The sequence below is a fragment of the Hoplias malabaricus genome, chromosome Y (assembly GCF_029633855.1).
Source record: "Hoplias malabaricus isolate fHopMal1 chromosome Y, fHopMal1.hap1, whole genome shotgun sequence".
Lineage (NCBI taxonomy): Eukaryota > Metazoa > Chordata > Actinopteri > Characiformes > Erythrinidae > Hoplias > Hoplias malabaricus.
This window is the reverse complement of record NC_089820.1, coordinates 42,558,969-42,572,040: the sequence shown is the minus strand read 5'-3', so window position 1 is coordinate 42,572,040 and position 13,072 is coordinate 42,558,969. Positions and strand designations below refer to the sequence as shown.

Here is a 13,072-nt window from a genome sequence, read left to right as displayed (position 1 = left end):
GTAGTATTCTGAGGTCTCAGTAGTCAGCAAGTAAATATCAAGTTCCACCTTAAATGGTAAAGAAATTATATTCTAGTGCCTGATGCAAGTGCAAATTTTAAGGTGGTACTGGAAGGTTCGAACAAAAAGCTGCTGAAAAGAGGGGTATGGAGTGGATGATAATATATGATTTTCAAACGATTTTTTTCATGTTACCCATTTATCCCAGGAATCAATCACTTCAGATCACAATGAAGTGACCTAGAATATCATTTGAGTGTGAATATTTCTCATATTTGATACTAATTTGGAAAATTAACTGAGAAAAAGAAAAACATTCTTTCAAAGGTGTGATCCTTTAGAACTGGTCTCTGATGTGCGTCATTGAAAGAGAGGAATCCCACACTCTAATGGCGCTTTTCCACTGCAGGGACCCTACACAACTCGACTCAGCTCAGCTCTTTGGCTTTGCTTTTTCACTGGCCAAATCTGGTACCTGGCCACCTGGAACAACGTACGTTTTCAGTCCCTGCTTGTGCCTGGTACCAACAGTGCCAAATAAATGTAAAGCCAACAGAGCACTGATTGTCCAGAGAGGTATGTCTATCAGCACAAAATGCAGAACTCATTCAGATCCAGCACAAACCCACCACATGTAAAATCACTTAAGTTACAGCAGCTTTCACATTTATTTTTATCAGACTCAGAATGGCAGATCGTAACTTTACCTCAAGGTGTTTTGAAGAGATGTAAATGTTGCTTGGGCTGATGGCTAACAAAAATTTCCAGTGAAATCCAAATGTGCAACAAGTAAAACTGATCTGTGAGAACTAGGGCGTGGAGTTGTGTCCAGTTCAAAAAACTAAAACAACAAGCGAATACACGATGAGTAAACAGCACCAAAAATTACCGCCACCGTTGTTGTGGTTTCAAAGCACATGATTCCCGTTAGAGATGGGAATTTATGACACCACCTGCTCCATATCACGGGGGAGCTGTGCTAGTGGAAAAGTGACAAGCTAAAAGCGAGCCGAGCCGTGCAGAGTAGTGTAGCGCCGGACTCATGCTGTGGAAACGCACCATAAGGCTATAACTTTATGGCTTCTTTTCTGCAGTAAAAGTCTATGCTCTTCTGGAAGGCTTTACACTAGGCAGAAAAATTGCTGTGAGGATTTGATGGCAGCCACAAAGGCATTAGTAACTTCAGGCAATGATGTTGGATGATTAGTTCTGATGACTCCAACACATCCTAATAGAACTGGAAGGCGCTCCACTTTTAGTGCTTTTTGACCAAAAGAACTCTGGTTCTTGAACTGGTTCCATTTGGGCTTATAGGAACTTTGGTGATTTTCAGCAAGCCAGTCCACATTTACACCAGTTTTAGTGGAGCCAGGGATACGTCACAGCATACTTCATCAACTCTTCATGGGTGTTGCAATTGCTCCTTGCTCCTGTACAACTAGACACAGATGTTGTCACGGTTTGTGCTGAAAAACCTACTATTCTTTAGTTCCCACTGCAAACGGGTTTCGGGTTCCGGAACCTATTTTTGTTGGTGAAAATGTGCCGAACAGTTCAAAATTAAGTTTGTGAACTGGAACAGAGCCCATTGGTGGATCAGCACAGTTCCAGAGCTCCACAGACTTACGCTGTGTGATTTCATACACTTCTAATTGACGCTTGAGATTGAGCTTAGTTGAGTTTACAATCGTATGCAGCTGCTCCAGACTTTTAAAATGAATTCAACATGTAAAAAAGGAGCAGCGGTGATTAGAATTCCGGTTCCATTTAGTCAAATCCCACAAACACCCGCGGACACAAGCGGCAAACCTGTCTGATAGAGAGGCCTTGAACATTCACACACACACACACACACACACACACACACACAATCTTACACGACCGCTGTGAACACACACATTTTTCCACTCGAGCTAATACACGGCAGAGTGTATCTGAAATAAATCAAACACCAGCCCAGAAACACTGCCCTCCTCCCCACTCCACACTGAGAGAGAGAGAGAGAGAGAGAGAGAGAGAGACGCACGTAATCCCTTAAGGAGAATCATCATGTTGAGAGTGATTTGTTTTGGAGAAAAGAGTGAAAGTGTTGGGAGAGAGAGAGAGAGAGAGAGAGAGAGAGAGAGAGAGAGAGAGAGAGAGAGAGAGAGAGAGACGCAGTTACTAGAGAAAGGGAATGATAGAGAAGATAGAGAAGAAAGAGAGACAAAGAAAGACAGTGAAACCCGGACCTCACAGAGGGAGGAAGAAAGAGAAAGACAGAGAGAGGGCACTAACCAGGTCATGGCTTATACCCTACTTCTTTCGCTCTGTCTCGCTGTCTCTCTGTCTCTCCCTCTCTCTCAAACACACACACACACAGCGTGGCTTCCTGTCTGAGGCCAAGTGCGGAGCGAGTGAGGGAACGAGGGAGGGGTGGAAAAAAAATGAAGGACTACAAAAACAAGACACCGAGACTGCGAAAACACATGCACACACGGACATGCCGTCCCCAGCTGGTCAGACCAGTTAAAGGGCATACAAGGGAGACACACACACACAGTGAGAGAGAGAGAGAGAGAGAGAGAGAGAGAGAGAGAGAGAGAGAGAGAGAGAGAGAGATATTAAAGAGAGAGAGAGAGAGAGAGAGAGAGAGAGATATTAAAGAGAACGGAGGGGATGAATTTTTAGACGCCACAGGATTACATTCTTTTGCCCCCCCCACACACACACACTCTCGCATGCAGCCACAATCAGTGGTCTGTCTATGTGTGTATGTGTGTGTGTGTGTGCGTGTGTGTGCAGGCGTATTAGAAAGGCATTAGAGAGGAATTACAGCCGCTACGGCCCGCTTTCTTTTTATCTTTCCTTTTAGTCCCTCTCTCTCTCCCTCCCTCTCTCTCTTTCTCATCTTTCTCACACCATCTCTGTCTACTTTTCTCTATAATTCTTCTTATTTTCTTTTGAATGTATCTGCACCAAACTTACCACCACCCTCTCCCTCTCTCTCACTCATCTCTTTCACGCTTTCTTGCGATCCATTTCTCTTTGTCTATAGGGCAAGTGGATGACAGGTTGGAAGGCAGGGGTTTACTTCCCCGCACACATGAGCTCACCGGTAGGAGTCCTCAGAAAAGACTTAGAACTCCACAGTAATCTACATCAGTAAAACGCAGATATAAAAATCTATAGCACATGTAAGAAGACGAACAGAGACGACAGAGAGAGCGAGAGAGAGAGAGAGAGAAAAGAAAGGAAGAAGGAAGGAAAGAGAGGGAGGCACAATAGAAGTTCTGTGGGCCTCTGCTTTCTGAGAGGTTTACTGAGCCACTGGGCGAGAGAGACAGAGAGAGAGAGAGAGAGAGAGAGAGAGAGAGAGAGAGAGAGAGAGAAGGAGGGGTGGAGGAATAAAGGACAACGGAGCACAAACAAGGGAGGACATGCGGGCGGACTTTGTGTGTGTGTGTTATCAGAGTGCTGTGTGATATGGAGGCAGACGGCGCTGAGCGGTCAGTTCCAGTAAACAAGCACACGCTGACACAAAGTAAACACACACACACACACCCATTAACAGAGCTAACGCCCCATATCTATATATCCATCTCTCTCTCTCTCTCTCTCTCTCTCTCTATATATATATATATATATATATATATATATATATATATATATATATATATATATATATATATATATATCTTTCTATCTATCTATGCCTGTCTATCTACCTGGCTGGAATCCCTGCCACGTGGGGAGAGAGGTAGATCAAGAGAGAGAGAGGGGGGGGGGGGGGGGATCGCAAGCAAAGAGCGAGCGTGAAAAGCAGAGCTGAGAAAAGCAGCGCGGTGCGCGAGGGGGAAGCACGAGAGCGAGCAGAGAGAGAGAGAGAGAGCGAGAGAGAGAGAGGGAGAGAGAGAGAGAGAGAGAGAGAGGGAGATAGAGCGCGAGCGATCATGCGCTCGCTGCAGTAATCGCTCATTTCCTGTGCTCTGTGCCAGTCCTTTCAGCCTCGCTGCCGGAACTAATCCGGCTCCCCATTAATCTGCCTAAATTAGGCACGGAACGCCGCCGCACGGCAATTCCACAACTACGGACACGTCGCGCCGCGCCTACGGAACGTCTACGGAGCGTAAGCCTGCAACCGTCACGGAAAAACCCGGCGAAAGCTGGTACCCCCCGGAGGACAATTTAACTGAGTAGGGGTTAAGGCCGTTGACTCGACGCAGAGCCTACAGCGCAGCCCTCGCAAGTGTCCTACGCAGTTCTTAGCATTTATATTTGTGCGTTGGTGTCTGCGTCACTCTGCAATTACGCCACGACAACACTAGGGCTGAATCTCAAACATCTGCTACAAATAGAATTACGTTTATAATCTGTAAAGTGCACTGTTTATGGAGTGGATGCTCTTTGGGATACAACATAGTTGTGCCAGTTGTTGCCACTTCTCGACGCACCGTAACGTATCCCACTCGTTTTCAATGGGAAACGTTGGTTTCGTCAGACGTGGCCGCGCGGTGCATCATGGGTCCGGTGCTGCGAAAAGTCGAGCCGAGATGAACTTTATACAAACGAATCCGGCCAACGCGATGCGTCTATCCAATCAGACGATTGCGGGTTTTTGCCCGATATGTGCAAACTGTCACAAGTGATTTAATTGGACGACGCAGGGAACACCTTTCTTTACGCCCACATGCGGCCAGTTGTTGAGGTTTACCTCCTTCAACGCACCGGAGCAGTGTAAATACAGCCTTACATTTCTGGGGAGGACTACGGCGTAGGATTCATGTCTACACTTATCCACTACCAAATATCCCGAGCTTAACTTATGAGGATAACCTGAGAAATCCTTGTATAATACCCATAGAAAGTCTTCAAACCTGGACTTTGGGCTGCACTCCGAATCACCCCCTCTAGAAATAGTGCACTAGGCTGTATTGCCTAGCATGTCGGCCATTTTGTAGCGTTTGATTCCTCCTTGAGAAAACAGCTTCATGAAGATGAAGTACCCTACACGGCACAATATACTCCAATCAACCATAACATTAAAGCCACCTCCCAGTTTCAACACGTTTTGTCCATTTTCTCAGCTCCACTTATAATAAGGTGACTTTGTAGTTCTGCAATTACAGACTAGTCCAGCTGTACATCGGCATACACAGTTAGCCCCCCTTTCACCCTGTTCTGCATTGGTCAGGACCCCACAGAACCAAGAAACAGCTACTGGCGGAGTCATAGCTGCAGTGACACTGACGTGGTTCTCATGTGTTAGTGTGCGTTGTGATGATCAGGCCCAGCAGTGCTGCTGGAGTTTTAAAACTCCTCAGTGTCACTGCTGGATTGAAAATTGTCCACCAACCAAAATAATCCAGCTAACAGTGCCCTGTGTCCACCGACAAAGGACTAGAGGACGGCCAACACAAACTGTGCAGTGATAGATGAGCTACTGCCTCATAAATGTAAAGTTAAAGATGTTGGACTAACGAGGTAGGTGTGTCTAAGAGTGGACAGTGATTGGACACGGGGCATCTCGTACCTCTGGGATGAGTTAGAATGCGTGAACTATTCATTCAGAATCAGTATCAGAAACACTCTCACATCTGCCATCAAATCCTCACAGCAATGTTTAAACGTGTTGTGCCAACCCTCTCCAGCTGAGTGAAGACTGTTATTGCAGCAGAGGGAACTCTAGGTAAATACCCTTTATTTCAGAAGATTTGTAGAATGAAAAGCCGTCTCCATTTGGCCAACTCATACGGTCACTGCTGTATTATTCTTGATTTATAACGTATTTGCTACTAACTAATAATTGTTAATATACGTGTTATAAATCCTCCAAAAGCCTAGTCTACTTGAAATGGGGCGCGTAATTGTCAGCGCCGGTCAACAACCGAGAACTGAAAGGGTTAAATGTGTGGCGAATTAACGCGCGCCCTTCTGCTTCTCAGCTGCGCGAGCGAGAGCGCGAGGCAGGAACGGGTTAAAGATTTCCGGCGCCCGAGTGGGAGAGAGAGAGCGAGGTCAAAAAAACGCGAGCCAGAGAGAGAGAGAGCGAGAGAGAGAGAGCGTTATGTGTGTGCGCGGCAGTGAAAGTGTGCGCGTGTCTATGTGTGTGCGCGCGAAACGAAAAGGGTAGAGAGAGGGGGAGAGAGCGCGAGCGCAAGGGAGCGAGAGAGAGAGAGAGAGAGAGACGAGACAGCGCGATATAAAAAGGAGAGGGAGGGCGAGGCGGCGTGCACGACAGAAGAGGAGGAGGAGGAGGGATAGAGGGAAAAAAAAGAAAGAGTGCGTGTGTGTGTGCGCGCGCCTATGTGTGTGCGTGCGTATGTGTGTGCGCGCGCGAGCGCTAAGCGATCGCTCCGTGCCTGTCAGGGGCTCTCACATGTCACACTCCGTCTCACGCAGAATTAATGAGATGCGAACGGAGCGCGAGAGGAGGCAGCCAGCCGCAGAGAGAGAGAGAGAGAGAGAGAGAGAGAGAGAGACAGACAGAAGCGCGCAGGGAGGAGGGAAGGGGGAGACTACAAGGAAGCGAGGCGAGGCAGCGCGCGAGGAGAAAAACACACACACACACATAGTACACACATCCGAGCTTGTATTCCTATCTGTAGGGGACATTTCCATGTCTTTCGGCATAAATGTGTGACGAACCCATCGCCACCTGGACCTCAACATCCAGAGCACCCTACATACGTACATAGATTAAAATATCTGACCTCCTATTTTTCTAATACTATTTGCATATAGCAAGCAAAAGACAAAGTACAAAAGTAAAAGAATTAGGGATGTCCCCACATCTTGAAAATCACCATCTCGACCACATCGACGACAAAAGCACTAAATGCACACAAAAGCACTACATATGGTCCCCATAATGGACAAAATACAGCCATGTTCTGGTTTCCAAAAAGCCGTAAACACACACATAAATGCATATCTGGTCCCTATAAAGCATTTGATCCTCTTAAATGGGCTGAATGCAAACACATTCCCTTTATGTAAATCAGTCAATACAAACATATTTGGTTCCAATATAGCAGTAAACACACACTCATTTTGTCCTCAGGAAGACGACATCAAACGTGTCTTATCCCCAAAAAGACTGATATTCTGTCCCCATATCAATCTAAATACAAAGATATGAGGTCCTTACAAAACAGTAAACACACACGCACGCACACACACACACACACACACACACACACACACACACACACACACAAACACTCAGTCCCCACAGAGCTTAAATACAAACACAAGAACACACAAAGCCAAAGCGGCTTACCTCGTAGCCGAGTCTCGCAGCTCTCTGCAGCAGGGTCTCTCCGGCGTTTTTGTTGACGATGAGCCGACGGGCCTCAGGGGGCATGGGGCGGCTGGCCGGCAGCTCAGAGGGCACCGGGGCGGGCACAGGGGTCGCCACGGCAACGGGCGCCACAGACATGGGCTGGAGGGGGGGTGAGGGGGGCTCGGCGGGAGGTGAGGGTGTGGGGGGACGGGGCCTGGCTGGAGGGGGTCCGATGGAGTCTGCTGGAGAGCACTTCGCAACCTGCACACAAACACAAAGTCATTTATATCAATAAGCGAGAGGCAGGATAAATGGCAGAGGCAAACAGGAGCGGAGACGAGGAACAAACCTGACACGTCCACAGTTCTGTGGTCGGATTCTTGCTGGAGCAAAACCTTGTATTTACCTTGTCACATTGGCTGCGGTTTATACTGTGTGAAAAATGTAAGCACCATAGGTGGACGAGCTGAGACGGCGCTAAATATGAATCCCGAACAAAAGCTACATATTAACTTGCGTTAAAATATGAGAAAATTTTTTACCTTCTGTAAAGTTATCATTTTAGAGATGCATGTTTTTCTGGGACAGTAATGATATATTGGGACCTCCAGATGAAATGCAGTTTTGGAAAATGGCTTGTGCCAGATTTGCCCTGTGTACATCCATCAAAGCTGAACGTCAACAGATTTATATTGCAACCAGAAAAAATACCGTCAAAATATAGTCAGCTACATGAATGCACACTAAAGTCTACTGATATCTTTCATCACTGATTTATACCAGCACTAGCTCATGCTGTAGACTACTACTACTAACTATGTGTGGTATAACGTAGCCAATAATACCATAATCTCCAAAAAGCCGAATAGGATTGTATTCCCCACTCAAGGAAGAGCGCAGTCCAATACCAATACGATTCCTTGGGTTAGACTCCTAATACTGCATAAGCCTTCCAAACCATGTAAAATCAATAACAACCCAAGCAAGTTAGCTCATCATGATTGATGGACATTTTTTTGGGAGCTTGAAAGTTCATGACCTTCACTTTTTTCACGAAAAAAAAATAAAAAATTTCCTAATGTGAGCATGACAACTACCAGGTGAGCATGTGAATATGTATATATATATATATATATATATACATATATATATATATATATATATATGTGTGTGTGTGTGTGTGTGTGTGTTTGTGGTGTTTGTGTGTGTGTTGTGTATGCGCACAAGAAAGTGCAGCGAATGGAAAGCCACAGATCTGCGGACGTTCCTCCATCAGCATGCGAGCTCTGCCAGGGAAAGCTAAACAGGAAGAGCGCACACACACACACACACACACACTCGCTCTCTCACTCGCTCGCTCTCACGTTCACTATCTATGGAGACCAGCAGGGCGGAAGAAAGGAGGGCGAATGGAAAATGTGTGTGCCTGCTCTGTGGTGTGTGTGTGTGTGTGAGAGAGAGAGAGAGAAAGAGAGAGAGAGTGTGTGTGTGCGCGCATACTGTGTTTGTGTGTCTGGCAGCGGGCCAGTGAGATCATGCGAGCAGAGCGAGGGCTGGGAGTCCGCCCACCCCAGAGGAGCTCCACAGAAAGCAGCTGTCAACACACACACACACACACACACACACACACACACACACACACACACACACACAGAGTGCAGCGCCGTAACAGCCACCGCTCGACAGTGAAGGTTGTGACGCTCTGAAGGAGAACACTTCCACTCCTCAAACATCCTGGCCTTAGAAATGAAAAAGGCAAATCTTAGCGCAAGCCAGAATAACGCAATCATGCTCCGTCTGGACATCCCTCAAACTGGAACCAGCTCAGTGCAGTTCGGGGAAGTGGGAGTGTTTTTCCTCTCTTCTTCCCCCAAATCCCAAAAAGCCTGTCATCTCGCATCTCACAAATCAAAAAGCCATAGAGAAGCGTGACCGGGCAACGTTTACCAAAATTTTCCAAGCCACCATGTCAGAAGCCATCCAACAGATTCTTGAGACAGTCTGCACCATGCTGAGGTAGCCATGTTTGATGGCTATTCTGATATACTGCAGCTGACCGTCACATGACGCAAGGTCTCTCCTTATGACGTTTTAATCCTGGAACTTCGACGATGCTGTCAAGACACGATTCAGAAGAAGGAAACACTGTGTCAACGATGCAAAGCACCACAGGCTGAGTGCCAAAGCGCTTCCTTGTGGAGAATCTCCAACCTGCTAAATATGAGTGAGTGAGTGAGTGAGTTACAGGCCTGTGCCTGAGCTACATTTAAATAAGCTGTGACTGGTTTGATAGAACTTAGCAATCTAAACAAACACTAAATAACATTTGTCACTGTTGCTTGTGTTCTCCCCCTACAGTAGCAGAGTGTAATTATACAATTACAGCACTGTTCGAAAATCAAGGGGGAGGGGAGGTTTAATTCCTACCCTCCTCCAGAAGTTACATAGCTACGCAGCTTCTGCAGTGCTGAGCCCGGAGTCGCAATGATAGCATCTCTATTCTCCCTATTAACTGTTAGTGGAGCATCACAGTGATTTTGAAGCTGTAATTTAAAGGTGAAAATACTAATCACTCTTGCTTTACATATAGCAATAATAATACCTGACAACTATGTAGCATAAAACCATTTTTGAAAGCTTCCCCTAAAACGTTATCAAACAGGAGAATTTAGCCATTACCTCTTTTCGAACTGCTGCCAATGCAATGTCCTTGCAAACTAACGCACTCCGAGGAGAGCACTAATGGCTAATCCTGGTTTGTTGGGTAACAGACCCACTAGCAATGCAGTTCCATTTCTGCCATGTGTAAACAACATGGTCCAATTCTGGAGGTAACCACGGTCAGTCCATCCACAGTCCACGCTGTCAGCAGTTCTAAATCGGACAACTCTATACGCTCTTTCATAAAGACCCATAAATGAAGGTTGAGATTTTGATTTCACTGCCTCGAAGTGATACTACAAAAAATCCTGAACTGAAGCTTTGTCCTTCAGTGTGAGAGATTAATGGAATCACCTGGTAGAGGATGATTAAAATCAGCTATGACCTTCTTGCGGCCAACAGATGCTTGGCCCTAATGACGCAAAGCAATTTACCTACAGAATTCAGACTTTCCGTAGTATACTGGGAAACACGTGTCAGAAAGTTAAAAGCAGAGAGTGATATAAGAGTCACCAAACTGGGAAAGGGTCATGGACAAGAATGCAGATGATTTACAGCCTTGTAATCATTTTTCAAGTTGGAGCCTGAGCGTGTGCGTGAGCTCACGTTCTTGCCTGCACGTGTGTATTAATAAACGTGGGCCGTTACTGCGTGAGTCATTTAAAGAATCTCCTTCACGAGGGAGACATTCTGCTCCGCAGGGGGAACAGGGAGGGGGTGAGCGACAGAGTGTGTGAGAGAGAGAGACAGAGACAGTGAGAGAGACAGAGAGAGAGGGGAATACTGAAAAGGAAGGGAGAGAGAGTGAATGACAGAAAGCTAGCGAGGGAGGTAAGAAAACAGAAAGAAGATAAAAAAGAGAGAGAGAGAGGGAGAGAGATAGAGAGAGAGGGGGAGAGGGAGAGAAAAGCAGGCAAGCGAACGAGAGTCCAGACTTCAGATGGTCTTCCCTCCCACCCTTTCCCTTTACTCCCCCCTCTCCACTGGGAGATTGCGTTTCGGTGCAAGAGGAGGTCACAGCAGTCATGCTCTGAACACACACACACACACACACACACACATACCCCGGTCACCGCTGAGTCGAGCCCGGTGCCTAATTGAGAAGATTAACGCTGTTGTGATTGGAGACAGATTCTCAAAATAGCTCAGATGAGAAGTGAGAAAGCACGCAGAACTTCCCCAACAGACACCACACACAGACGGACACACACACACACACACACACACACACACACACACGCACACACAGCTAACTTCAGACACAAAAACACATACACGCCTAACACTACATATACCAAAAACAGCTACCAAAAACACCACACACTTAACAATACACAAACAAAACACAGCTAACATCACACACATGTACACACACACACCTAAAACTATACCTACGCAGTACCCAAGTATGTCTTCAGAGTCAACATCAAGACCTCACAACTCATTTCCAAACACCAGCTGTTCTCTGTGGCTATACATTGCCATGTGTTGCTCCTCTGCCTCGTGAAGCTTGCCATGCTTGGAGGAGACTACCAACAGTCTGACGTTGAATGGAAAATTTGGTTTGTAATAACTTCCACTGAATTATAGAAAGTGCTACTCCAGTAACGTTAATGGCAGCTTATACGTTTCGGCATTTGTATCTGTCAGTTTGTCCAGAAACACTCATACAGTGTAGCGGAATTATGAGATGAGACACGCGCTCTGAGCCGCAGTGTGGAGTGTGTGGAAGGCGTGAAAATGTGCCCATCGTGACTCACCTTCAGAGGATGGGCGGGGCTCAGCTCAGGGCTCTCCTCATTGGCTGCGAGCATCCTGAGCTCTCGCTGCCCGAGGTGCTTGGTTTTGCACTGCCGCTTGCCCTTGGGCTTCTCAAGGTCACCGTGGCGATGGAGGTGGTGCGAGAAGTCGTCGTCAGGGTCGGGTGAGAAGCCGCAGCGACGGTGCTCCTTCAGCCGCTGACGTTTATCCGAGAGGCGGGAGATTGGAGGGAGGGGCTTACAGTCAGGAGAACAGAGTCCGGAGAGGATGGGGACTGGAGAGGGAGAGAGAGAGAGGGACATTAATACTACATTCAAGATCAGTTGAGGATATTCAGGACCAGTTTAGGAGCCTTTTCAATATATCCAATGTAACCGCTTATCCAATTTAGGGTCGCGGGGGGTCCAGAGCCTACCTGGAATCATTGGGCGCAAGGCGGGAATACACACTGGAGGGGACGCCAGTCCTTCACAGGGCAATACAGACACACACACATTCACTCACACACTCACACCTACGGACACTTTCGAGTCGCCAATCCACCTGCAACGTGTGTTTTCTGACTGTGGGAGGAAACCGGAGCACCCGGAGGAAACCCACGCGGACAACACACCAACTCCTCACAGACAGTCACCCGGAGCGGGAATCGAACCCACAACCTCCAGGCCCCTGGAGCTGTGTGACTGCGACACTACCTGCTGCGCCACTGTGCCGCCCCTCTTTTCAATATATCTTAAATAGATAATCAGATCACAGTCGGCCGATAACACTAGTTTTGATATCAATATATTAATATTGTCATAATATTTTTGTGATATATTATATACATTATTAAATGATATTTTACTACTGTGCTTTGACAATACTGTCTTTGATTCAAGCACACCGCTACATATACCTTGAACTTTAATCTTTAACTTGGACATGATGGTGAGAGTGAGAAAGACAGAGAGAGAGAGAGAAAGAGGGGACAGAGTGAGAAAGAAATGAATGAGGCTCGGTGAAGGTCTCGTTAGGTAACGCAGCCAGACAGAGCCTCGTTAAAGTAAGAACCGTCTACCTAACGAACAAAACAAACCAGAGAGGAGAGAGAAAGAGAGAGAGAGAATGAGAGAAATAGAGAGAAAATGAGAAAGATATAGAGAGAGAAAATGAGAAAGAGAGAAAGAGAGAGAGAGAGAGAGAGAGAGAGAGAGAGACACGAGCGCGTGCAGAGGGGAGCTCAGCTGAAACAGAGCGAGACCTGCGCTCCACATCTGTTCCATTATTCATCACTCTCTCTCTCTCTCTCTCTCTCTCTCTCTCTCTCACTCACACACAAACACACACACACACACACACACACAGGCTGTGAGTGAAAGCGCTGCGTGAGCCCTACAGCAGAGA

The 13,072-nt window shown here is 46.7% G+C and overlaps 1 protein-coding gene across 2 annotated transcripts in view; it reads right to left on the bottom strand.

Moving 5' to 3' along the window:
* Nucleotides 1–13,072, bottom strand: part of bcor (BCL6 corepressor) — a 55,294-nt gene that overhangs the window by 17,468 nt on the left and 24,754 nt on the right. For both annotated transcript variants that reach the window (XM_066656005.1, XM_066656006.1), the window contains exons 8-9: nucleotides 11,686–11,960; nucleotides 7,262–7,525 (exon numbers count right to left, since the gene is read on the bottom strand). In XM_066656005.1, coding sequence (XP_066512102.1) covers nucleotides 7,262–7,525; nucleotides 11,686–11,960 — 539 coding nt within the window. The remainder of the gene's footprint in view (nucleotides 1–7,261; nucleotides 7,526–11,685; nucleotides 11,961–13,072) is intronic.